The 27,468-nt window shown below is 46.7% G+C and overlaps 1 protein-coding gene across 2 annotated transcripts in view; it reads right to left on the bottom strand.

The window, feature by feature from the left end:
- Window positions 1-25,502, bottom strand: part of UGGT1 (UDP-glucose glycoprotein glucosyltransferase 1) — a 131,317-nt gene extending 105,815 nt beyond the window's left edge. The window contains exons 1-4 of one of the 2 annotated variants that reach the window (XM_088473834.1): window positions 25,413-25,502; window positions 6,542-6,670; window positions 4,769-4,842; window positions 125-255 (exon numbers count right to left, since the gene is read on the bottom strand). In XM_088473834.1, coding sequence (XP_088329960.1) covers window positions 125-255; window positions 4,769-4,842; window positions 6,542-6,666 — 330 coding nt within the window. In that variant the 5' untranslated portion in view covers window positions 6,667-6,670; window positions 25,413-25,502. Of the gene's footprint in view, window positions 1-124; window positions 256-4,768; window positions 4,843-6,541; window positions 6,671-25,354; window positions 25,392-25,412 lie in introns of those variants that run through there. The other variant, XM_088473835.1, reaches the window with a different exon arrangement.
- Window positions 25,503-27,468: the final 1,966 nt, after the last annotated feature.

Below are 27,468 nucleotides of genomic sequence, written 5' to 3'. Positions count from 1 at the left end.
CAAGTATTTAAAATCCTATAGTTTAGGAAGAGATAGAAACGAAGCACATAGTAGTCCCTGCATATAAGACATCAGCATTTGGAATCTGCAGTCTCTACAGTATGTGGGTCCCTAGGATACAAACCTGTTGGAATGTCTGCACAGTAGCCGAGTAAGAGCGAAGAGACAGGGCAAACTTCAGCAGGTTCAGCTGGACGGGTGTAAGGTGTCGGCCAACACGGCTCAGCAATAAATTATAGTTAGCGGAATCAGAACCTGCGTTAATAAAAACTGGTTAGTGGTACAATTTAAAAAAGATAAAAAAATACACAAATGTACATAGATTTCCAACTGGTAGTATATGCTTATCGCTATTAAGACTTAAAAAGTTTATTGCAGTGTTTAAATATGCAAATGGCAACATTTATAAAATGAATCATCAGAAACTAAATATTTCACATCAACACATCCCTGTGACCTAGAACTGGGGAAGGCAACCTGCGGCACTCCAGCTGCTGTGGAACTACACATTCCAGCAAGCCTTGCAGCAGTTTTGCTGTTAGGGCATACTGGGATGTGCAGTTCCATAGCAGCTGGAGTAGCACACATTGCCTAACACTGACCTAGAATGTGTGTGTCAAAAAGCGATGCAACATTAACCCAGAAAATTGGCTTTAAGAGGTGGATTAAAAGAAGTGAAAAAAAAAGGATGATTTAGGAGTCGGCCAGTGAGAACCAGGAGCCAGGAAAGATGTTTATTCCCAATAGCTAGCTGACAGCAGTCATTTTTATAGATGCATTGACAACCTAGATCCTGGACTTTGCCCAGTCTTAACTCTTTTGTTCCATCCAGCAAAAACATTCATGGTCTGCCTAAACAGCTTAATGATGCTGATTGCATCCACCGACTTTCAAGATACAAAGTATTAAAAATTAAGGCTTTTTTTTTTTTATATAGTATTTTGATCTATAAAAATTCTGAACAATTATGCAGCAAGAAACATCAGACAGAAGAACCAGATGAAACAAAACCCCTGAAATTCAGCAAAGCATGCAGGGAATGTGATCCAGACAATGTACATGTAATGCTAATGGAATGCATTTGCAAGCTGCAAAGTCAAAATCATATGACACTACTGTACCACATGCTGATTAAATGCACATCTGTTTATTATTACCTCAGAGCGAATTAAACCACCACCTGTAATCATAAATACTATGCTATCTGTAAACATTTAGTAGGTACACTGTCTAGCTGAGTGCATCCAGCATTCACCTGTGCTGTAAATACTTCACCTTTACCTTTACCCCAGAACTGATTAGTGCAAATGACTTTTCTCACATCTCAGTTTAGACCACTTACGTCAGTCAGATGACTTGATGGAGCAGACAGAGAACTGCATATACCACCATGAAGTAAGAGAATCAGCAGGAAAGGTACTTGATACAAATGTACTACAATTAGACTTATAGGTGCTGATTTACAGTTGGGTCCAAAGCAAAAAAAAATGGATTTCTCTCTTTAGCATGCTAGGTAAATACTGGCTGCTTTTGCATGTAGCCCACAAATGCTGGACAGTTTTATTTTACGCTGCAACTTACAACTGGGTTAAGAAGCTACTCTCTCATATCTAAATTTCTCTGCACACTTTAAGGGGGTATTTAAATTAGCCGCGATAATGCGGTAATTCTTGTTGCACTAAGTTTTCGCATCCTTCCTAAGTGAATTCCGCTTCTCGCGTCTATGCACGCAATTCAATCACAAAAGTTGTGAAGCGGCTTTCGCAAGAAAATCCTTCCAAATTTTTACCCGCAATAAGTATAGGTGAAATCGGAGAAATCTGCCTGTGACCCAAAATAAGGCAAAGAGATATAGGATAACAGTATAGAAGTGTATTAGTGGCCCTAATGAAAGTATTTGGTGTTCTAAAATTGTGTCAAATGGCTGTCATATGCATATTTCTAAAACAGTCATATAATGATAGAAAGTAAGTGTTTTTTGTGTAAAATAAATGTTCTTTTTAAATTGGGGGGTGTATAAAAAATAGAATTTTTGGTAAATTTACCATTGAATCCTTTTCTCTTAAGCAGGCCCACTAGGCAATGGGGGATTGTAGGTTGGGGCTGGAGTGGCCACTTAATGAAACTGTAGCTTTAAATCCTAAACTCCTCCCCACTGCAATCCCACAATTCCAGTACTTCTTTAAAAGAGTCCGTAGAGGAGTAGCAGGAACCCTGTGAAACGGTTTAGAACAAAACATACCAGTAGGGAAAAAGACGTTCAAGTACTAAAACCTTGCACGACTGAGCGTGAGGAAGGGATCGCTGTGTTCCCCAGCCTGCTAAAGATAAAAGGATTCAACGGTAAGTTGACCAAAAATACTATTTTCTCTTGCAGCATCCACTGTAGAAGGAACATCCACTGTAGAAGGAACATCCACTGTAGAAGGAACATCCACTGTAGAAGAACGATCCTCCTCTCCCGAACTAGACTCTGGAGAAGAACCCGGCGCTTTATCAAATTCCTCCGATGATGCGTCTGAATCTACATGCTGAGCAGACTGATAAAAAGATAACGTCCGCTTAGGCGCCTTAGTGACTACCATTCTGTTTGCAACAGCCGACTGAGCCATACTCTGACTTGAGTGGGCATAAACCTCCACCAAGGAAGGATGTATAGGATGGGCAAACATAGCATGCTGTGGGTATCCCATTAAAGGAAGCAGTGTGAGTATAGCCAAACGATCCTCTAGCTGCGTCATAACCGAGACAAGGACGACATCCAAGATCTCCTGTACAGGGGCTGGTAGACTGGACTGGTGAGGTGGTTCTTTATAACAGACAGCACACAAACCATCCTTTATAAAGTCCTAGGGGACAACCCCGCCAAACAGCATTTACATGAAACCAGCACAGGGGCTTCCACCTCCTGCTTCTCTTTACTTTTTGACATAAATTATAAAGGTTACAATGCAATGTAATGCGACAGCCTTCACAAATACATGTAAAGTGAAAAGTGAAGTACAAAAGGAAAACACCCACACACCTGGAACAGAGGAATGATGAGAAAAAGCAGTGATATAACTGACAGTCAGAAAATAAAGGCAGTAACAACACAGCAGCTAGCTAACAGTCACATACAATGCATATGCAATTAAGTTGCCAAAGACCATGTATCAACTACTCAAACACGAGACTTGGTAGGATATAGAGCAATCATATACCTGACCCGAGGGAGAGGTATACAGGCAGACTGACCCAAAACCTCCTGAGACCAAACCACTTCAACAGAGCATCAATAGTGGACTGTGTACGTCTCATATGCACGAGGCGGGTATGAGGAGTGTCCTAGATGCGGGAAAACCCTTGATGAATCTGCGTCTGGGTCAGAGGAGGAGCTGCCGGGGAAGATTCTACCCCCCTAAGCTACATCAACCAACCGGGTACACTGGCCTCATGGCAACAAAAGCGTCTGCTGTCAATCCCCGACGTCAGACAATAAGGCCCTGGTGGTCTAGTGAGGGTGCAGATCACACTGCAACGGCTTCCGGTGCGTCTCCAGCGCCGGAAGGATTGCTGCGCGCGTTCCCCGTAAGCGAGGAATCACCTTACCGCAGATCTCCGTGCCTCTGGTTGCAGTCCAGGACCCAGCATCGCTGCTAGAAAGCTCTGCCGTGACCCGTCAAAATCACCAGAGACGTTACTGGTGTTGCGGCCCAGTGAAGGTAGATGGATTTGCAGTGCATGCATCTTAATACAGATGCTCAGTCAAAAACATTGAAATAAAATAAAACATTAGGACTGTTACAAAGGTGCGTCTGATTCCTGCCGTACCAAACGAACAACTTGAATGCCTGTGGCCGGAGGAGGACCGTGAGGCATCCTGGGAGAAAGCTTAACTGTTTGGTGCCTGGATTACTCCAACCACATTATCCCCATGGTATCCCTGTGGATCCCTATGGACCCTGAAGAAGAAAAAGTAAATAAATGCATTTGCACCCCTTGCATTACAATATGGTTTGTCCAGGGGCAAAGTTAATCCTTTTTTTTTGCTTTGCTCCCTACTCTAAATCAGTCCTAGGATATTTAACCTAGGCATTCATAGTATATTAGACATAATATTAATGGTTATAATTGCAAAATATACCCTGTAAGTGGACTTAGGTCAAGATGTATCAAGCCTTGAAGAGCAATAAAGTGAAGTTGACCAAAGCAACCAATCAGCTTATAACTTCTATTTAAAAGACTGTTCTAGATAAATGACAATTGGAAGGTGAATAGTTACTTTGGGCAACTTCTCCACTTTCTCTATCGCCAATGCTGGATACATCTTCCCCACAATCTTTCATTGCACATTGAAACTAAAGGTGCCTACACACGATTTTTTTGCACGATTTGTCCGATTTCGACGCATCGGAAAGACATATCGTGCAAATCGTGTAGTGTCCACGAACGATAACAATCCCGATGCCCGGTCCCGCGAGAAGTTTGTCGTATCCTCAGATCTTACCTACATGCAGTAAGATCTGGCAATTTCGTTAACAAGATTAAGGTCACTGGTCAGGTCATTGGTCAGATTGCACAGTTTCACACACAATATCGTATGTGCGGGAGTGCAGAGGAGTTCTCAGGGAGATGAAGGAAAATCGTTGACGACATCCCATGGTTTGCGAGTCTAGTGCGCAGGCACCTTAAGTTCTAAGCAATTTGCTGCTAAAACGGAGAATAAAACCCAGATGTGTTTCTTGCTAATGAGAAAACAGGTTTTATATTTCTGAAGCTTTGTTACCTTGATCATCCACTTCTTGGTTTTCATCTACGAAAGTCCAGAACTTATCGGGTCCTTCTTCAGAAAGAAATTCACTGTGGAAGAAGACAGAAGTCTCTAAGAGGTAGAAATATCTGAGTATCCACCAGCACTCACTGTGACCCACACCAATCACCAATACACGCACTGGCCAAGGTTAGCACTGCATGGCAAGGTGCCTTGTAATGCGTCTTCCCATCCCATGAATGATTTAACACTTAAAGATGTAATGAGTAGAGACAACATAATTTAAAAATCAAATGAATCGGATAATTTCACTGCAAATAAAAAATAAAACTGAGGTTAATAAATTAAGGAGCTGGGGATTCCCTAGATCCCCGCTACTGTTCGCTCTGGGGTTGGAACCTTTGGCTTATGCACCCCGGCAGGAAGATACATTTGTAGGGGCCTGTGAAAGCCTGCATTGTGGGGTGGCTAGGCTGAGACCCCTCACGGGGGGGGGGGGGGGTTATGGTTAGGGATAGGACAAATAGTGTTACCGAAATGCTGGCACATCTAAACATATCACACCTCTTATCTACTCAATGTGGAGGTGGCGAATTGTGGACCAAACCAATAGTTTCATGAAGCCTATTAATTTAATATGAACCACTGACATCACTAAACCATAGTGATTCATGCCCCAGGGGTGTCACAGGGTATTAGTGAACAGAGAGGGTGCTATTGGTGTGCCGGTGAAGAGTATAGAAAAGGACTTATCACACTACAACCAGTTTTGCAAACGAAGTGCTGTTTTATGTTTTCCTCATCTGGCACTAGCTCCTGCTTCCATTGGAACATGAACTAGAACAAGATAAGCAAACTAGACACTACTTTTATGATATGGAAAGGAGCAAGGAAGGGACACAGGAGCTAGGTGTCCGTGCAGTAATGCTTATACAGAAAGGTCAGGATGGTCAGCAGAACCTGACACTTGGAGCAGAGTAGTAGCAATATAAGGAACTACAATGCAGCCAAATGTTCCGCATTATGTGACACCAATAAACAATCTTATTACAGGGCCTGGGGCAATGGCGAGATTTCTTTCTGTGCTACTTGTAAAAGATTGGCATAGAGTATCTGACAAGTGGCTTTGGATGCACCCTACAGAGAAAGCAATTAGGAATGGAGGAATGCAAGCAAATTGCTTTTCACTGGAAATAGAAGACCCCATAATAGCTAAACAACTTTAATAAAAGATAAAAATGTATGTAAGTGCATGGATATTTTAATTAGGTTGTTTCATGTAGCAAAAGTAATAGTGGGGTCTATTCACTTGGAGAGAGACAAAATGGAGAAAGATAAGTCCCAGCCAATCAGCTGTCATTTTACAAACACAGCTTGTAAACTGACAGGAGCTGATTGGCTGGGAGTTATCTTTCTCCAATTTATCTCTCTCCAAGGCTTAGTGAATAGACAGCAGTGGATGAGCCATCGGAGGTAAGTAAAGGGAGGGCGTGAGGTCACAGGAACACACCATACGATTGGACAAAAGAAAATCATGTTAACCTTTCCCAAAAAGATTTCCAAAATCACTATAAAAAAAGTTCACTTGTGACACAGATTTGAATTTTACTTCGTTTTTTTTGTACTTCAGAACAAAATAAAAACGGTAGCAGAAACAAAACTGCCCACTGTATCATCACATCATAAACATATTTTTATTTCTATTTGAATCTATTTGGTACAATTATCTATACTCCTTCTACATTAATGATCTCTATGTGGTCTGCTAAACAAGCTTTCAGATCTCACCTGGCCTCCAGTAGTAAGGATGTGAAAGGCCACTTTGTAGTCAGGGACATTGTGACAGCTTTCGAATCTGCATTCGCCGAAGAGAAACAGAGACACAAGACCAAGAACAGTGATGGTGCCCACATCTTGCTGCAAGAGAAACGTACAAAGAGCTAGTCACCTAAGAGAAAACCAGCTTAATATATGGCATGCAAACATCTTTATCCCTGCAGAAGACATCCCATAGAGTACAGACGATGTACTGCGATGTGGGATCACCTCAATTAGTTTTTACTAGCGACCCGTCCCATCTGCGTGCGGGAACCATTTTGAATTAACGGCGACAGTGTTTTTTTGCCTAAAAACTTTATAAGATTACCTCGTATACGACATTAGTCATTTTCCTCCTGATGTCAACACAAAAAGATTTAGTTTTGACGTGACATGCAAAAGGGCCACGTAAAGTTGTCCTTGAGAAAACTCCAGCCACGTTGTCTGTCCCTGCGCTTTATTTGTTGTCATGCCAAAGCAGACTCTTACCGGGAATTGGACTCGTTTGAAATGAAAGAATCGTTTTTTATATAAATGGAATAGGAACGGTAAAGAAAGTGAAAAACTGAACATTTGTATCAGTAAATTGGGTTTACATCAGATTATGTGGAGAAACTGGATAATCCGTATTAATCTCTACATGGTATAAAATAAAGTCCATTGTTGTGATTTATCTTTAACGGTTTAGGCAGCGTAAGACAAGAAAGCGCTCGGACGTCCATTTTTTCATTGACTTGCTTCATTAAAATCTGCTCAGCTCCCTTCTCCATAAATGCTCTATAGAATAGTGAAATCTGCATCAAAATCCATCCAGTGGTTCTCGAGATTAACTCTAACAAACAGACAGACGCCTACCAAGGACTATTTTATACTATGCATAGATTTAGATACAGTGATGAACAGGCAGGCACACACATAGCGGAGAAGTCTCTGATGCCGGGTACACACTGGAGCAATGTTGTTCAGATTTGGCCAAATCGGAACGGCAAATCGTGCAGTGTTTAGGCAGGATATGCGCGTTCCTGCGGTCACATGCAATATCGTCAGGTTTGACGATATCACTTGTGGCGCCATGCATGTTAATGAAGGACAGAACATGTGATTGTTCCGTCCTTCATTAATCGCTGCAGTGTGTACCGGCAATCATGCAATCTCCCTGGACATAGGAGCGATTGCCGGTCGCACAAGTATGTTCCCACTTTTATTCACCTGGGACATCAGAGGGAAAAAAAAAAAAAACAGATGCATTCAATCTCACAAACATTAAATACTAAAATTCGATTCATTAAGACTCCCAGTGTCTCTGAATAGAGGTTGACCATTTGGAACAGACCATAGAGACATAAAACTTGTGGGCTGCACCAGGGGATTCAGCTCTCAGGGTTGCCTTTAGCTTATACTAAATTGACAGCATGAATATTGATTCTGCTCATGGAATTGTTGTCACTCCCCACTGTTTAGGGCTTAACCAGCCCTTCATCTTTCCTTAGCAATGAAGCGCTGTATGGTGCATCTGGTCTTTCTTTCTTTTTTCGACCTCGCCGTGCATGTCTGCTATATAATCCCTCCCTCATATTAGTTTCCCAAACAAATACACAGTTTACCAATTATCAAAGCATTTCTGCAAAAATTGTAATAAGAATACTATTAAGGCAATCGGTGTCTCTTCTGTTCCACATCTGACAGGAGACGTCATTTAGATCCATGATCTCCATGGCTGTAGTGCACTGCCTTTCCAAAGTGGATGTATAATGGTGGAAAGGAGAACATGAACTTCCCACCCCTGCTCTGCAATCCGCCATGCTATAATAGTGGAGCAGTGTGCAGCGAGTTTATCGCATTGCAGAAGTGCAATACCTAAGCTGGGTAAACTCTGAGCAATGTGTAACCTGCCGATACGTCAGCCCAACATATCAGATCCTGGGTACACATCAGAACGAGGTAATGAACGACGCAGCAGTACCTCGTTCTGTCCTTCATTACCTGTAACTGGCCCACTTGCAATATAGTCCGGTTGGATGTGCAGCACGGCCGTCCAGACGATGTCACCATGGCCAAGGGAGCGCGCATATTGTTCGTACGCAATGAGCAATGCGGCCGATATGTCGTTCCAATTCGGCTGGAAACGCCATATATCGTGCTGACAACGTCTTAGTGTGTACCCAGCTTTTGAAATAATTCAGTGGTATTCAAAGCAATCTATTGCACACCTGACTTTTCAGGGAAAGCCTACGACAAACAATTTAAGACATTAGCAGCTAGTTGATCCTTTCCAAGTAGCCAGGGAAAATGTGTGTACACAGGCAGAGTGCAGAATATTCTACCAAATGTAGACACCAGCATTAGTCAGCACCTATAACATTTGGGACATAATAGTGGTTTGCAAAATTGGTTTTATGTGCTCTCTCCGGAGTGCTGAAAGCTCAGGGTAACATCTCTGTATATAAATTATCCAAGGTAATCCAGGCTAGTACCAGGGGTATACAGGTTAAGTATGCAGTTCTGGAATTGGCAGAGGACAGAGATTACAGACATCAGTGCCAAATGTTAGATCGTGTGAGGGGTGTTAGACAGATTATTACTGCTGGTTATACAAGGTACAATTATCGGATCGATCCGCCTAATATCTGCGGAACTCCCCGATAATTGTAGTGTGTGTGCGGGCGACAGAGGGTTAAATATCGCTCGGCCGGTCATGCTGGATTGTCCAGCTTGCCCATCCGATGCGATATTTAGGAGTTAAAATGTCGGCCGCATCGGCAGTGAATGCCCAGCCGCGGCCAACAGACAGACATTTCCTTCCCATGGAAGGAACAGGGAAATGCCTCCTCCCCCAGGGGGCGGAGCGCAGATGTCGGGGCGAATACACTGCGAGATATCTCAAAGTGTATGTCGCGCTCATCCGCGGGCTGGCAGGCTGCCAGATAAAAGCTTTGACAGTCTGGCAGGCATTTTATCTGGATGTGTATGCCCAGCTTCAGGAACAGAAGGTTTGTACAGATTAAAGATAACTCAGGGAGAGCTAAATGCGGAGACTGGTTCTAATGGCTCCCTCAGGTGCAGTAGGGAAAGAGCTGTTACCTGGCTCCTGTCTCCAGTTCAGGAAAAGAGGAAGAGGACACCGTGCACATTTAAGTCACCATGGCAACTGTGATTTGTCAAGCCCTCCATTATATTCATATGAATTGGGCAGCACAGACGGTGTGGTTAGCATTACTGCCTCACAGCACTGAGGTCGTGGGCTCATTTTCCATTATGGCTTTAACTGTGTGGAGTTTGTATATTCTTCCTTCTGCTTTTGTGGTTTTCTTAGGGTACTCTGGTTTCCTCCTACACTCCAAACATATACTGATAGGTTCATTGGCTCCCAACAAAAATGAACCCTGGTGTGTAAGTATGTGCGTGTACATGTGACAGGGAATATAGATTACAAACAAAAATGGCAGCTGCTCAATCAATCTAGCAGTACTAATCAGGTGCATGAAAGGGAGGGGTCAGACTAAGTAGAAAAAGGAGGGGGATTTAACCCCCTATTTTACCTCAGCACACTGAATAATACCTGCAACAATATATGAAGACTATATGGTCATAGAAATTCAGAGATATTAGTTGCATGCATTTGCAAATACATGGGAGGCTGCTGGGCCACGTCACGGCTTCTCTGTTACCAGCAGTCCCTAACACTAAGGGGTTCACGTCCGGGGCGCAGTGCACCCCAAAAAACGTCCAGCCCAGGACCCCCCCAGGGCATCACACGAAAATGGAAAAAGAGTGACAGTGCAGTGTAAAGTATAGCTGTGTGTGAGTAATCATGAGGCCTTACATTTGACAAAATTATATATGTGCCTTTATCATGAGGCCTTATAATTGGTATATTTTACATTTGGGGTGAGCGTTTGGGCGTAGGGCCCCCGGGACTGGTCTGGCTGGGCCTCCTCAGGGCATCATCACTTAATACACACAGTTGCTTTTCACATCACCTTTTATGTTTGTTTATTATTCATGTATTTTTTCACATATATTTTAACCTCTCATTCCACACTTGGGCCCTCATTCAGAGCCGTACGCTCTGAGCAGAGCGCACGCTCTGAATGAGGGCCGCCCTCCATAATTATGGAGCGTCCTCCTGGACGCTCGTATAGCTGTGGGTCACCACCCACAGCCTATACGAGCGTGCAGTTTGATGGCCGCGATGGTCTTGACCATCGCGACCGCGAGCCGGAGCCTGCGGTTGAGGTTTTCAACCGCAAGGCCCGGAGTGATTTTGGCTCTATCAGAGCCAAAAGCACTCCCACTGACATCACTAGTGGAACGCCACTGACATCCCTTGGGAACGCCCCCGTCAGGGAGGCACGCCCACCAAAGGGGGCGTGCTGTCAATCAACATCGACAGCACGCCCCCTTTGATCAGACACAACGAGCGAAGGAAAGTCCTTCGCTCGTCGCGTCTGGCGCATGCGCACGACGGAGCTCCCGCCGTCGTGCGCATGCGCAGTGCACAACATCGACCCACCTGCGAGCGGACAGCCGCTTGCGAGTGGGTCTGAATCAGGCCCTTAATGATTACTCACACACAGCTATACTTTACACTGCACTGTCACTCTTTTTCCATTTTCGTGTGATGCCCTGGGGTGGTCCTGGGCTGGACGTTTTTTGGGGTGCACTGCGCCCCGGACGTGAACCCCTTAGTGTTAGGGACTGCTGGTAACAGAGAAGCCGTGACGTGGGCCAGCAGCCTCCCATGTATTTGCAAATGCATGCAACTAATATCTCTGAATTTCTATGACCATATAGTCTTCATATATTGTTGCAGGTATTATTCAGTGTGCTGAGGTACAATAGGGGGTTAAATCCCCCTCCTTTTTCTACTTAGTATGACCCCTCCCTTTCATGCACCTGATTAGTACTGCTAGATTGATTGAGCAGCTGCCATTTTTGTTTGTTTGTTATGAGTTGCATGAAGGAGCCAGCATTAGTAGGGCATGCTGGTTCTAGTAGTGCTAGTTGGAGTTCCCAGGGATGACTCCCAGGTAACCTGGCTCTCAATTTGGATGCATTTATGTATGTGCCTTTATCATGAGGCCTTACATTTGACAAAATTATATATGTGCCTTTATCATGAGGCCTTATAATTGGTATATTTTACATTTGGGGTGAGCGTTCGGGCGTAGGGCCCCCGGGACTGGTCTGGCTGGGCCTCCTCAGGGCATCACCACTTAATACACATAGTTGCTTTCATGTATTTTTTCACATATATTTTAACCTCTCATTCCACACTTAGAGCCATATTCAATTAGAGGCGAAGTTTTCGCCTGTCCGACTGTTCGCTTCATTCGCCTGTTTCAGAGGCGAATTTATTCCGTGCTCGTCCCCGCATTTCGCCTAATTCAATTGCAAAACAGGCGAACACGGAAATAGGCGAATGCGGAACAGGTGAAAAGTACTGAAAGAATTGGGGAAATCAGTCTGTACCCCAGAAAAAGATGCTCTAACATAGGGAATCAATATAAATGTGTACTAATAGCCCTAATAAAACTATTTTGCGTACTTAAGTTGTGTAAATTGCTTGCTATTAGCGTTTCTGTAAAAGTGGTGAAGAATGGCATAAAGCTGTATTTTTTGGTGAAAATAAGTAGTCCTGTCAAATTTGGGGTGCTTGAAAATGGGTGCTAGCATGTTTTTATGTCTCTAAAGTGAACTTTTAAAAAATTTGAAAAATCCACATTGCACCTGCAATCCCAAAAACACCTGACCCATACTTGTGGACCCCCAAGAAGTCTTTTTCGCTACTTTTAATGTTTATCCCCCCACTTTTTAAATTTACACCCCAAAAATGACATGTCTTTTTCGGGGTGTTCTTAGGTTTTAGTTCTGTATTTTTTGCGTAATTGTCCTTTGGGGGGGCTGTCCCAAGGGGTCTGAGTTGTTTCCCCACGTTTGCACCCCAAAATAAAGATTTTGCATTTCTTTTCACCAGCTATTGATTGGAGAATCATTTTTGGAGAATTGTTTCCACTTAGGCGAAATTGTCCTGGAATTGAATTTGGCGAATTTTTTTTTAGGTGAATTTTTCACAAAAAAACAGGCGAATATGGCTTTTCACCTCTAATTGAATTCCCCTCTTAATGATTACTCACACACAGCTATACTTTACACTGCACTGTCACTCTTTTTCCATTTTCGTGTGATGCCCTGGGCTGGACGTTTTTTGGGGTGCACTGCGCCCCGGACGTGAACCCCTTAGTGTTAGGGACTGCTGGTAACAGAGAAGCCGTGACGTGGCCCAGCAGCCTCCCATGTATTTGCAAATGCATGCAACTAATATCTCTGAATTTCTATGACCATATAGTCTTCATATATTGTTGCAGGTATTATTCAGTGTGCTGAGGTACAATAGGGGGTTAAATCCCCCTCCTTTTTCTACTTAGGGAATATAGATTGTAAGCTCCACTGGGGCAGGGACTGATGTGAATGGCCAAATATTCTCTGTAAAGTGCTGCAGAATATATAAATGGATTGGGTTATGAAATCCCGGCTGTTGGGATGCCACTGTTCATAATACAGACAGCGCCATCCCCACAGCCAGAATCCCGACACCCATAAGAACTAAAGGTGAGTATTTTCCCCACCCTAACACTCCCTCCCCAGTGCCTAAACCTAACCTCCCCCTCCCCGTATCCTAATAATAACTCTCCCTCCCCAGTGCCTAACCCTAACCCTCCACCTAATGCCTAACCTCGCTAGCTAACGCAAACCTCCCCCTAACACCCCCATAATTATCTTCAGGATGCCGGCAATTGGGATACTGGGGCCGGGATCCCGACCTGTCGTGATTTCTGTGCCAGTATTTGGACCGTCTGCATCCCACACGCCGGGATGCCGACTACATCCCATATAAATAACTGGTAATAATAATAATAATTCTCCTTCCCATAATATCTTCTACCTGACACACACACAGGGCCTTTTTCCAAATTCCACCTGATATTTCAACCTGAAGATTCGGTTTCCAATATATACTTCTGTAATTCCAAGCTGGACGAATCCTGGTAGCCAGGTCACCACGCTCACTGAGAAATGCACTCTCGCAGCCAGAAAATGGCTTTATTGCATGCTCTAATAGCACCCATCCTAGAGAGGTGACAATAACAGCATTTCATGAAGCTCTTGTTGCACCCAGACACGCACATACAGACATTCAATCAGGGTCACTATGTAGGAGTGTAGCACTATTATGAAGGCCAAGAACAAGTTCTGATGGTTCCAAGCCATATGTTTGGAGGTTCAGATTGATTTATAACGTGGGTGGGGGGCTCAAGATGGAATATAATTTGTGCGTGTGGACAGGGGCGCAGGCCAATATATCACATGTCAACATGTCTACCCACGTACACACGTGCACTGAACAGTTTAAAAAACACACCGAGTCCATCAATGTTATGCCAACCAGCGCTCACACACCCACTTGTATATATATGCACACAGTGGGCCTCATACAAAGCTAGGAGTAAACCCAGCTTTTCTGCCTCGAAAAACCCATGTTGCTCTGTAGGGGAAGGATAAATGTAAAATGCTTGAACAGATTTAAAATTGGGAGGGGGCATGTTCTATCTAACTCAACTCTAAGGTGTATATTTAGTAAAGTGCGGGTTTATAGAGGTGGAGATGTTTGCCATAGCAACCAGATTCTAGCTATTATCTTCAAGTAGGTGCTAGGTCAGAGGTTCTCAAACGTGGTCCTCAAGGCTTCCCAACAGTTCAGGTTTTCGAGATATCCATGGCTGAGCACAGATAGTTAATCAAATTGACTGAGGAACTAATTAAGTCACCTGTGCTCAACCATGGATCTCTCTAAAACCTGAACTGTTGGGGAGCCCTGAGGACCGCATTTGGGAACCTCTGTAGATAAGTAGACTCTGATTGGTTGCTATGGGCAACATCTCCACTTCTATAAACCCGCACTTTAGTAAATATACCCCTAAGGTAGTGGTTCCCAAACTTTGTCAAATCATGGCGCCCTGGAGTATCAGCATTTTTTCCACGGCTCCCCTGGGCCAAAAGTTTCTTATTGAGAAATTCAGCAACAATGAAATGAAGTAAATTGTGCTCATATGTCACCCTTAGGTTTAGTTATGTGGTGGCTGACAGGGCCACGCTTCTTTTTCTCCACATATCTTTGGGCAGTTAGCCATTAGCACTGGTTTTGCCTATCATATTGACTAAAAATTATTTTATATGGTACTGGAACACCAACCCGAGGCACCCCTGCAAGTGCCCTGAGGCACCCAGTTTGGGAACCACTGCCTTAAGGAATAGATTTACAACGGCTGTCAAAGCCGCCAACCAACGGATTTAAAACAGCAATAGAAATTAATACTAATGCCGCATATCCACTACACGATTCGCTCCATGAGCGATATTGTCTAGCGTTTCCCCTGCAGTGCCGAGCTCAATGTTCTTAACAACATTGAGAACACACACTGAACGATATCATTTGTGATATCGGCACCTTCCATCATCCACAAACAATATCATCATGTAGGACATCAGGTGCAGATGATGAGCGACACAGTCAACGGCCAGCGGGAGTGCGCATCGCTGGGTGCTGACGTATCCACTGGACGATATAGTGAACGACATTGTTCAAAATATTGTCTAGTGCATACGCGGCTTAAATCGGGTTTGTTTAGCATTTATTCCTATTGCCTTTTCAAAACTATTGGTCAAAGCCGCCGATGATCAATGGCTTTGGCAACGCGCTCATTATTAAATATACTCCTAAACCTCAGTGAGGAGAATAAAAAAGCTGCCCAGTATCTGTATGCTACATGTAAAAGTTACCAGTATTTTCCCTGCAGGCAAAATATATATAAAAATTGTATTTGTGCTCATTGGGGGCGATTCAATTGTTATCGCCAGAAGTGCTGGAAGCCCGACGGAGTAATTAATTTGTTGCTACTTTCGGGCACAATAGCCACCGGCCCCGGCATTTCTGCTTACCACCTCCTGAGGAGACGAGAAGAAATGTGCAAGAAGTCCTAACCAGGACTTTAGGCGCGACAAGCACGATAATTAATGGGCGCCCAAAAACAATAGAACTGCAAAATTGGAGGACCATTAAGTATCAAAAGTATCGTAACATGGCTAGTCCTGGTGCAAATTAACACCCTTTAGCTAGAATCTTAACTATAAATGAGGCAAGGTGTGTTCAAAGACATATATTGATGTTGTTTGTCTAATGTGAGCAGGGTATTAGAAAATACACAAAAAAATTATTATATTTCAAGAGATGCAATCAAACAATACAGCTCCTTCTGGCCAGTATTCTACAGAAAGTCCATTTAAGTGGTCTGATATACAATACAGTAGGCATTCTACTAACTGATATACCATACAAACAGCAATTTACTGACCACCATGACTTGCTTCAAAATATATTTTAAAAGTAAAAAAAATCTCAATAAAATAAAATTATGGTCTTTTTAAATAAGCAAAGTCAATAATCATTAGATGAGATTTCCTCCTCTGATTGGTCAGTAGCGAATTCTAGCGAGTACAGGAGAATTCCGATGACCGATACACATTCTATCGACAGATAGCAACTGATGTACAATAGAGGACGCATCCTAGTGAACTATGGGTCTGATTCAGACCCGTTCGCACGCAGCCTGTCGATGTTTGCATTCTGCGCATGCATCGCAGTGCGCGAACCAGCCACTGAGATTAGGAATCAACCGCAGCGAGCATGCAGAGGCTTCATACAGTGATTGACAGGAAGTGACCGTTTGAGGGTGGTGACGGGGGGTGGTGAGAGAAATGGAGGCGTGCCTGAGCATCTAGATACCGTTTCAGGGGCATGCATAATTAGGCCTCTGCGACGGCATACACATCCTAATGTCTAGTTACACACACAAAAACATTAGGGTCCGAAGGTTTCCAATGTTTTCTCTGTCTTGCGAGAACGTAAATAAAGGGAAGTAGGCGGCATTATGTAGTGTTGGGTGTTTACTTATTGTGCTGCTATTATATTGCATATGCGGTCATTAGCATATTTTCACCTCGACAGGCTGCGTGCGAACGCAGCCTTGCAGCTGGGTCTGAATCAGGCCCTATATACAATACACAGGGCATTACAGCGACCCATAAACAATATAGGTTTGGGTTCAAAAAAATATGTTAAAATCTAGAACGCAAATTCTAAAAACATTGCTATATGGTAACTAATAAATAATAGTAGACTATACACAAAAAAAGTGTATAAGCATTGCTGCCTCACAGTGCTGGATTTGTGACTTTGATTCCACCCAGGGCAGTATCTGAGAGGTTTGTATGTTCTCTCCATGTTTGCATCGCTTATCTCTCATAATCCAAAAAATATGAGATATGGTAAGAACTTACCCTTGTTATCTCTATTTCTACGAAGTCCATAGGGTTCCACAGGATACCTTGGGTATAGGTGTGACGTCAGTCGCAGGGCACCAAAGAGTTAAGCTTTCAGCCTCTCAGGATGCACTAGGTCCCCCTCCTATACCCCGCCCCCGGGCCAAGGCACCTCAGTTAGTTACCAAGCCATAGGCCGGAGGAGGAGAAGGAAGAGAGAGAACAAAGATCTGGACACATACAAGAATCACATTCTCACCAGAGGGAGACGGAAAACCGGTGACCAGAGCAAAGCCCATCTGCAGCACAGGTGCGACAGGGCGGGAGTCCTGTGGAACCCTATGGACTTCGTAGAAATAGAGATAACAAGGGTAAGTTCTTACCATATCTCATATTTTCTACTTCAGGGTCCATAGGGTATCCACAGGATACCTTGGGGATGTCCCAAAGCAGTATCCTTTAAGGGTGGGGACGCTCCTGTGCAGAAAGGAGAATCCGCCGCCCGAAGGAAGCATCCTGAGAGGCGAAGGTGTCAAACCTGTAATACCTCACGAAGGTATGGACAGAAGACCACGTAGCAGCCTTGCAGATCTGAACTGCCGAGGCACCACGTCGAGCTGCCCACGAAGGACCCACAGACCTAGTGGAATGAGCCTTCAGAGAAGGAGGGACCGGTAGGCCTTCATGAAGATAAGCTTCAGAAATAGCCATACGGATCCAGGCTGCCAAAGTTTGCTTTGAAGCAGGCCAACCCTTTTTACAGAAGCCATAGAGGACAACAAAGCGTCCGACTTCCTAAACAAAGAAGTGCGGTCAACATAAGTCCTTAAGGCCCGCACAACATCCAAAGAGGCCTCACCCACGGAAAGACCCGGTGATTTAAAGGCCGGAACAACTATTTCCTCGTTAACATGAAACTGGGAAACAACTTTGGGAAGAAACTCGGGCCGAGTGCGGAGCACTGCCCTGTTCCCATGAAAAACCAAGAAAGGGGGTCTACAAGAAAGAGCCCCTAACTCAGAAACTCGTCTGGCTGAAGCAACGGCCAGAAGGAAAACAGTCTTAGCTGTTAGCCATTTAATATCCACTGAGCCCAGTGGTTCAAACGGCGGTCCTTGGAGAGCCCTCAGGACCACAGCCAAATCCCAAGGCGCCACAGGTGGAACAAAGGGCGGCTGAATACGGAGAACACCTTGCATAAAGGTGCGCACATCCGGGATTGTAGCAATCCTACGGTGAAACCAGACAGATAGGGCCGAAACCTGTACCTTCAAAGAAGCAAGGCGAAGCCCATGATCTAGTCCCACTTGCAGGAAGGCGAGAATCCGAGACAGACGAAACTCCCGCGGTGCATAACCTCTCGGTCGACACCACTGGAAGAACGTATGCCACACGCGATGGTATATCCTCGCGGAAGACGGTTTCCGAGCTCGTAACATGATACGCACCACAGAGCTGGAAAACCCCCAGGACCTCAGCATGGCCGTCTCAACAGCCACGCCGCCAAAGACAGCCGAGTCAGGTCCGGGTGAAGACAAGGACCCTGAGACAGAAGGTCCGGTCGTAGCGGCAACAGCAGAGGACTGTCCACAGACAGACCCTGAAGGTCTGAGAACCAGTGCCGTCTGGGCCACGCGGGAGCTATCAACAGGAGCGTCCCTCCTTCCTGTTTGAATTTCCGGATTACCCGTGGAAGGGAGACCGGAGGGAACAGGTATGCGAACCTGAACGTCCACCGGACGGACAGAGCATCCACCAGAGACGCCCCTTCGTCTCTTGTGCGAGACCCGTACACCGGCAACTTGTTGTTGTGCCGGGACGCCATGAGGTCGATTTCTGGAAGACCCCACCTGTCCACCAGTAGTTGAAAAACGTCCGGGTGCAGGGACCATTCCCCTGGATGAACGTCCTGGCGACTTAGAAAGTCCGCCTCCCAATTTAGCACTCCCGGGATGAAGACCGCTGATATGGCCGGAAGATTGCGCTCCGCCCAAACCAGGATCCGAGAGACCTCTACGAGAGCCGCCCGACTGCGAGTTCCTCCTTGCCTGTTTATGTAGGCCACGGTGGTAGCATTGTCCGACTGGACCTGCACCGGGTGACCCTGGAGAAACCGCTGTGCCTGCAGGAGAGCATTGAAGACCGCACGGAGTTCCAAGATATTTATTGGAAGCTCCGCTTCTGTCGGCGTCCACCTGCCCTGGAACAAGTGTGGACCCGAAACTGCTCCCCAGCCCCGAAGACTGGCGTCCGTTGTCAACAGGACCCAATTTGGAACCCAGAACGGACGTCCCTTGTTGAGGTGGGTCGTCTTTAACCACCACGCAAGGGACAGGCGAACCTCCGGGGTGAGCACAATCGTCTGGAACTTCAGAGACTGAGGCAGCCCGTTCCACTTGGACAGGATCAGGTGCTGCAAAGGTCTGGAGTGAAACTGGGCGTATTCCACCATGTCGAACACCGACACCATGGAGCCCAGTAACCTCATCGCAGAGTGTAAGGACACCCGGCGGCTGTGCAGACAACTGCGCACCCTTGACTGTAAAGCAGAGATCTTGTCCTCCGTCACGAAGATCCTTTGCTGTCCCGAGTCCAATAAGGCTCCAAGATGCAGAATCCTCCGAGACGGGATTAGAGTGGACTTCTGCCAGTTGATTAGCCAGCCGTGCCATTGCAGCAGTGCAATGGTCAGGTCCAAGTGGTGTAACAGGAGCTCTGGAGATCCTGCCACCAATAACAGGTCGTCCAAGTACGGCAACATGCGGACTCCTTGCAGCCGCAGAGAAGCCGCCATGACCGCCATAGCGTCCTGTATGTCCAATGACACCATGTAGTCCCCAGGTTCCAGCGCCAGAATGATGGACCGTAGGGTCTCCATCCGAAACTTCGGGACCCGCAAAGACTTGTTGAGTGCTTTGAGGTTGAGAATCGGACGATATGACCCATTGGGTTTCTGTACCAAAAATAGATTTGAATAGAAACCCTGGCCCCTCTGGGAGAATGGAACAGGCACTATAACTCCAGCCTGGAGCATAGTGTGCAATACCTTCCGCAGCTCCGTAGCCTTGTTCCGGTCTGATGGTAGACCCGTGGTGAAGAATCGAGCCGGGGGTCTGTGCCGGAAGGAGAGGGCGTACCCGTGAGAGACCACCTCCAGAACCCAAGTGTCTGTCGTAGTGAACGACCAACACCGGGAGAACTGCAGCAGGCGGCCTCCCACCCTGGGATCCCCCAAGGGGAGACCCGGACCGTCAGGCCGCAGGCTTGTCATCTGGCTTGGGGGCCGGACGTCTGGTACTCCATGCCTGTTTCCGGGGCTTGACCGATTTCTTAGGGCCAGCCTGTCGAGGAAACGACTGTGGTTTGGGCCTGCCCTGGGCCCTAGATGACCGAAAGGACGATGGTCCAGAACCAGAAGGAGCAGCGGCCGACGGGAGACAAGCAGATTTGGCTGCCGCCAGCGTGGCCACAATCTTATCCAGATCCGGACCGAAGAGAACTTCTCCGGTAAACGGCAACGCTTCCAGACCTTTCTTGGATATGCGTCCGCCTTCCAGGATCGCAGCCACAAGGTGCGACGAGCAGCTACCGCTGCTGAAGAAATTCTAGACACCAGAGTACTAATGTCTAGAGCCGCCTCGTTGATGTAGGTGGCCGAATCACGGAGATTGCCAATCAACTCCGCCTGTTCGGCCGGACAGTCGGATTCAAAAGAAGCCTCTAATGAATCCGCCCAGCGCTCCATCGCTCTGGCAACCCAGCAAATGGCCATAGCCGGCCGTGCTGCCCCCCCTGCAAGGGAATAAGCGGACTTCAGGCAGATTTCTACCTTGCGGTCCGTAGCATCCTTAAGGGAGGACATGGATGGCATCGGCAATGTGGCACTACGGACAAGACGGGTCACGTGAGAATCCACCTGTGGAGGGGATTCACACTTAGCAAAATAATTATCCGCGAACGGATAAGCCACCGCCAGGCGTCTCTGCGGCTGGTATCTTTTGCCAGGTTGTTTCCACGCCTCCTCTAAATGGTCCACCAACTGACCCGAAAGAGGAAAGACTGTGGCATCGCCCTTCACATCTTTGAAAAAGGCATACTTAGATTTAGCCGCTGGGGGAACTTCGTCCTCAATCACCAAGGCTGTGCGGACCGCCCGAATAAGTCCAGGAATATATACTTTGGACTTAGCATCAGCGTCCTTAGTATGGAGAGGTTCCTGATCGTAAGGATCCAGAATCTCCCCATCATCAGACGTCCCTTCGTCATCCTCATAAGGAGCGGACAGAGACGCCACCGGCCTTTTATGAGGCCGCATCACAGACTCCCCTTGCAACACATCCGACAAGTGCTGTACAGAACTCGTCAGGGAGTTAACCCACGCTGGCTCCTGAGAACCCGGGAGCGGGGAAATAGGGAGACTGTGGGGTACCACCAATTGTCGTGGGAACCCCTGCATGGGTGACGACACCACAGACTGCTGGGACAAACCCATCGGAGTAAACGCGGGCTGCGGAGCTAACTGGCCCACTAAAGCTGTTAACGCCTGAGCGAAACAAGCCCAGGGCGGCTCCTGTACCGGTGCTGTAACCGTAATAGGCCGCGCCATGGACAAACACTGCCGGCAAAGGCCCTCCGCGCTACCCTCCCCCTCCGCTAACGGTACTTTGCACGTGGTACACTGTAGCCGGAGGGGAAAATCACTTTCAGACATGATGGCACCACGTATGTGACCTCTCTCACCAATTAAGTATTAAATAGGCGAGAGACCACCCTGCAGCACCGCACCGCAAGGGCTTTAGCAGAAAGAACAGGGACAGTAATAAAGCTGACAGTTTAGAGAAGAAAAGTTACAGGCAGCGCTAGCACAGTCACATACAATGCAGAGAAATAAGAATTCCTGCACTAACAGCGCTGATCACTCAACTACACAGACACAGGGCCTGGTAGGACACAGCGCTGCATACACAGACCTGAGCCACAGCGGAGGAGAGGTATGCGGGGGGACCCAGACCACGATGCTTCCTTCCAGACTTCCAGCAGCGTTCACCATGCGTTGCAGAGAAGATGGCCGCCGAGGAGCAGAGAGAAGCTGGCCTGGGGGAGGAGCGCTGACACAGGACCAGTCAGCACAGTGCAGAGAGGGCTGTGTGCAGCGGGGGAGGCGCCGGCTGTGAGACAGGGAAGGCGCGCTCCCCTGGCATGCATTTAACCCCTGGGACGCTGCAGCGCTACCGCTCTGCTGCGGTCCGCTGTCCCAGGGGGTAGTGGAAGCGCAGGTTGGTCGCCTGGCTCCACGCTGCAGCCAGTCCCCAGGGAGCCCCCTGCCTGGGGACTTAGGACCATGTGATCAGCGGGGACCCACCGCGGGACCCCGCTGCTTACCTCTGTCCCCCTTGAATCCGGCCATGGTCCGGAGCATCTGGGGTCACCGCTAGCTGTGACCCCAGACGCCCACCAGCATCCCCGGATCAGTACCGGCGTTCTGGTACCGGCGGGGTGTAGGGAAGACAGCATGGACGTCAGGACTGACTGTCCATGCTGTTCATCCAGATGTGCAGCCACAGCTGCATGAAGAAAAAGCTTCAGGGGCTCTTCTAGCCCCCACTCCAACAGGTGCACCCGACTCCGGCCGGGCACCAAACTAAACTGAGGTGCCTTGGCCCGGGGGCGGGGTATAGGAGGGGGACCTAGTGCATCCTGGGAGGCTGAAAGCTTAACTCTTTGGTGCCCTGCGACTGACGTCACACCTATACCCAAGGTATCCTGTGGATACCCTATGGACCCTGAAGTAGAAATATAATGGTAGGTTAACTGACATCAGACCCGCTCGCTAGCAAAAGTTCGCTCGCAAGCGGGTCGATGTTGTGAGAATGCGCATGCGCGCGACGGAGGGAGCTCCATCGTGCACATGCGCGAGACCCGGTGAGCGACGAGAAATACGTCGCTCGGGGTCTCGCACCAAAGGGGACGTGCTGTCGATGGTGACTGGCAGCACGCCCCCTTTGATGGGCGTGCCGACCAGACGGAGGCGTTCCCATGGGAACGCCTACCGTCTGAGTCCGGCCCCACTGACATCAGTAATGATGTCAGTGGTAATGACTTTGGCTCTGATAGAGCCAAAATCACTCCTGGGCTTGCGGCAGCGAGACCCTACCGCAAGGGTCTCGCCGCAAGCCCGATGGTCGCGATGGTCTTGACCATCGCGACCATCATCATGGACGCTCGCATAAGCTGTGGGCGGCAACCCACAGCTATGCGAGCGTCCATAAGGCCGCTCCACATTTAAATAGGACGGCCCTGATTCAGGGCGAGCGTTCTGCGCAGAGAGTTCAGCTCTGAACCAGGGCCATAGATCGCAAGCTCCAATGGGGCAGGTACGTATGTGAATAACAACATGTTCTCTGTTTACCAAGTTATCCTTTCCATCGTCAGTCATCATTAACCCCGATCCTTCATCATTAAACCAGCCATGATTATCCAAAGACTCCCACATCTGAGGAGTCTACTGCAATGTATAGTATCCAGAAGAGTCTACGGGTCAAGGGTAGGCAACCAATGTCACTCCAGCTGCTGTGGAAGTACACCTCCCAGCATCCCCTGCCACCATTTTGCTGTTAGGGTATGCTGGCATGTTTAGTTCCACAGCAACTGGAGTGCCACAGGTTGCATACTCCTGTGATAGGTTATGATGTTTCTGGCACCGCTCAATTGCAATTAGTATAGGGGAAGGTAAATCAGCGATGGATGAGAAAAAGGGTCCATGTTACATAGTGCAAAAGGTAAAATTATTTAATAAAAAAAATAAAAAAAAACTATATAGCAAGGAGCACAACCTGATAGGTCATCTAATTGGAGATAACATTTATGATATTCCAAAACTTGTTATTCTTTGCAATCATTGTACTGTGCGCAGCTATTTCTGGCTCCTCCCAGCATTTGGCGCTCACTCCTAGGGAGAAATGTGTCTATGTCCGATATAGTCTTAAGTAAGGAAGCCAATCCTGGACGTTTTTTGAGTCCCGAAAAAAACTGGGACTATAAGTAATAAATTAAGAGTATTATGGGATTCAAAACACACTACTATTACTTATATGACAAAGGTACAATGAACGGGTACACTGAATAATGACACTGCATTTCACGTAGCCTCTGTGTGCAACTCAGTCGCTAATCTGGGTAAAAAGGCAAAAGACAGGAGGTCCGAAACGAGGGACCCCACTACAAATTGCTATGCTTATGGGGCATATTCAATTAGGTGCGAGAATAGCAAAAATCCTGCACCTGCTGGGTTTTTCCTGCAGGGATTTTTGCTATTCAATTAGGAGCAGGGTTTTTGTTTAGTCTTTGAGCACCTCCAGAGCACGTCTGTTTTTCCTAAAATAGGTAAGTACTATTTTTTTAAATGTAATCTTTTTACGCGGCGCGGGGTTTTCAGCTCTGAAAACCCAGCAACCACTTTTTTTTATTGGATACTGCGGGTATTGGGAGCGTGCATACCGACGTGAAACCAAAATTGGGCGCAAGATTTTTTTTTACCTCACCCCAGTTGATATGGGTTGGGTAGGATATCCCGACACTTGGGATGCCGGCTGTCAATATACTGACAGCAGCATCCCGATGCTTACAATCCCGACAGGGTAACAGTAAGTGACCTCTGCCCTATTTACCCCCTAACCCTCCTTTCCTGCACCGTGATACTAACCCTCCCAGTAAGGGCCTAATCCTAACCCCCCCTTAGTGCCTAAACTGAACCCTCCTCCAGGTGGTGCCTAACCCCTACTGTCTGGAGCCTAAACCTAACCCCCCCAAACGCGACGGACACCTGCCCGCCCCCGCTATTCTTACGTTCGGGGTGACGGCTGTCAGGATTCTGCCGTCGACATCTCCAGCCATGTCGGGATTCAGTCGTCATGTCTTCCCACGCTGATCGGGATTCCGGTGTCGGTATATTAATCACATCCCATTGAATATGCCCTTTAATCTGCAACTTTATATAAATTCCTTAGCGACAAAAATACGTAAGTAAGTTGGTAAGTACCTCAAACACTATAAACGACTTTGTATGTTGTTACGATGCAAATAAAACACAAGCTTCAAGAAAAAAGTCTGGCAATCGCTATCCAAGGCGGAGCGGCTAAATCACGCCATATGGCGCAAAAGGGACAGGTATATGAGGACACATCTGCACGAAGAGGAGCACACCTGCTATATGCAGCATTTAGCAACATGGCAGGTAAGTTGTGTGCCTACCACATCCGCTACCTCTGCAATGCAAGCATACAGGATATGCCACTTAATATGCAATGCACCCGTTACATGCTAGTGACTGCAGCCACACATTTCATACATGAACATGCCACCTAGCAGGTAATGGAGACAGAACAGAACAATTATTATAATTACCCATTATAGCCCACTCCTAATGACCCGTTTTGACTGTAACAAGAAATACACCACATACCTACTATTACCGGTTCCTGTCCCAAAGAAGCAGCACTTCACACCGCCCCAGCATCACTTCCGCCCTTGATGTGAAGGTGACGTAATCCATGCAACGCAGCGACATATTTCTTGTGGGCATTGTTGATTTTGTGACCCATTTAAAGCTACTACGTTACGTGCTAACCGCTATATTTCATTTACCTTGTGATTCTATTGAGAGTGACGCCATAGGTCCACTTATACTTTGCAAACGTAGTTAATGTTTAAAAGGGGCACATTTCCCTTATCAAAGATGGCGCCGCGAGAAGTTGTGATGACGAGCCAAATATTAAATGCTAGAGGAAAATGTAATTTTGCTTTCTTTTCACCGAAAGGAGTCAATAGTGCAATGCATTCGCCAAGCGCACCTAATATGTACTGTACTACAGTCTTCAAGAAAATGTCCACCTGAAATTATTACTTCAAGCGGAGTTTCCTTAGTGCCGGATTCACTATTGAACGCAATTTTGCTTATGCGCACGCACCGCAGTTGGAACATAAGGACTCTCACTTCCCCTTACATCCGTATACTAGGGGAACGTAGCAAAACAATCGGTAACATCGAGTAATATCGGACCCATATGACACTTGCACAAGCCCTGACCTTACTCAGAAATTGCTAACAGCCACGCACGCTATCAGTGCTATGGCCGCTTATGGCCACGCAGTGGATAATTTATGCACACCCCTGCAACGGCGTTGAAACGCACTGGCACGCCTGCGTTCACCCAGCCGCCCCCTGTCACCACCCACAAAAGGCACTTCCTGTCAACCACTCTGCACTGTGTCTGCCTAGCCTCTTCAGATGCAGTTTCTATAGCAATTGCTAGTTCGCACACTGCGATGCATACACAGCAGAACGCAACAATCGACCGATTGCTAGTTCGCACACTGCGATGCATACACAGCAGAACGCAACAATCGACCGATTGCTAGTTTGCACACTGCGATGCATACACAGCAGAACGCAACAATCGTCGCAACTGCGTTCCTTGCTGAGTCAGGCGCTTAGTTTGCAGTCAGTAGAGAAATATTTCCATTTGGCAAAAGTATTAGCAGTGGATGTACAGCATGACCTTTCTATTTACTAAGCAAAATTATTATATTGCAGTTTAAACTTGGAGTATGTTGTGCCCTAACTTAAGATAATACAGTAAAAAAAACTTTTGTAATACCGCAGTACCTAGGGATAGATTAAATAAAGTCCCATAACCATGTGTAGCTGGCTTCTGGATCATCAGTGGTAATATAGCCAGGAGTAATTTTGTAAAGTGAAAGTTGCAATAGTGAGGTCCTTCAGTGCACCGCAAACACTGTGGCATCTTTTGCTTTTTTTTGTTTAGCGATTGTGCCCAGTTTTACATGGCTTAGAACTGCAATATGGCATTGATGAGTTACAAAATACATACATACAATCTATATCAACAGCTGGAAGAGTTGTGATGCTGCAAAAAAAAATCCATGTTTTCCTGCTGTTGTCTCCATATCTTCAACCTACCTTCTGCATGGTGTCATAGAAAACGTCAGGGCCGTAACTAGGGTAGTGCGACCTGTGCCATGGCACAGGGCACCGCAGGGCAGGGGGCGCTGTTTGGGCCTGCTAATTTTCCTGTTTATTATCATTCTCACTTGTAGCTTCCTCTTCTTTTATCCCCAGCACCTCCTATCTGCCCCAGGAGTACCCCCTATATCTTCCCTGGCCCTTCCCCATGAAGCCATGGCCTTTTTTCAGGTGCACTATCCTATGTCCCTATTTAAAAAATTGGGTGGGGGGGGCGCCAATGCTCTCTCTGGCACAGGACACCTAAAAGTTACGGCTCTGGAAAACTTTATTCATCAGACCACATGACCCGTTTCCAATCATTTACTGTCCATTTCCTGTGTTCCGGAGCAAACTGAAGGGGTTTTACCCCGTTTGCAGCAGATCACAATGGTGTACGGACATGCCTTCTGCTTATGTAGCCCATACGACGTATTGTTTGTTGAGAGGCCACCTGAATTGGCCAGATTCAGATTATCTGTAACTTGATGCACTG

Source organism: Taudactylus pleione, unplaced genomic scaffold (assembly GCF_031769625.1).
Source record: "Taudactylus pleione unplaced genomic scaffold, aTauple2 ptg000142l, whole genome shotgun sequence".
Lineage (NCBI taxonomy): Eukaryota > Metazoa > Chordata > Amphibia > Anura > Myobatrachidae > Taudactylus > Taudactylus pleione.
Note: the sequence above shows the minus strand (reverse complement) of the source record. Positions and strands in the feature narration are given on the sequence as shown.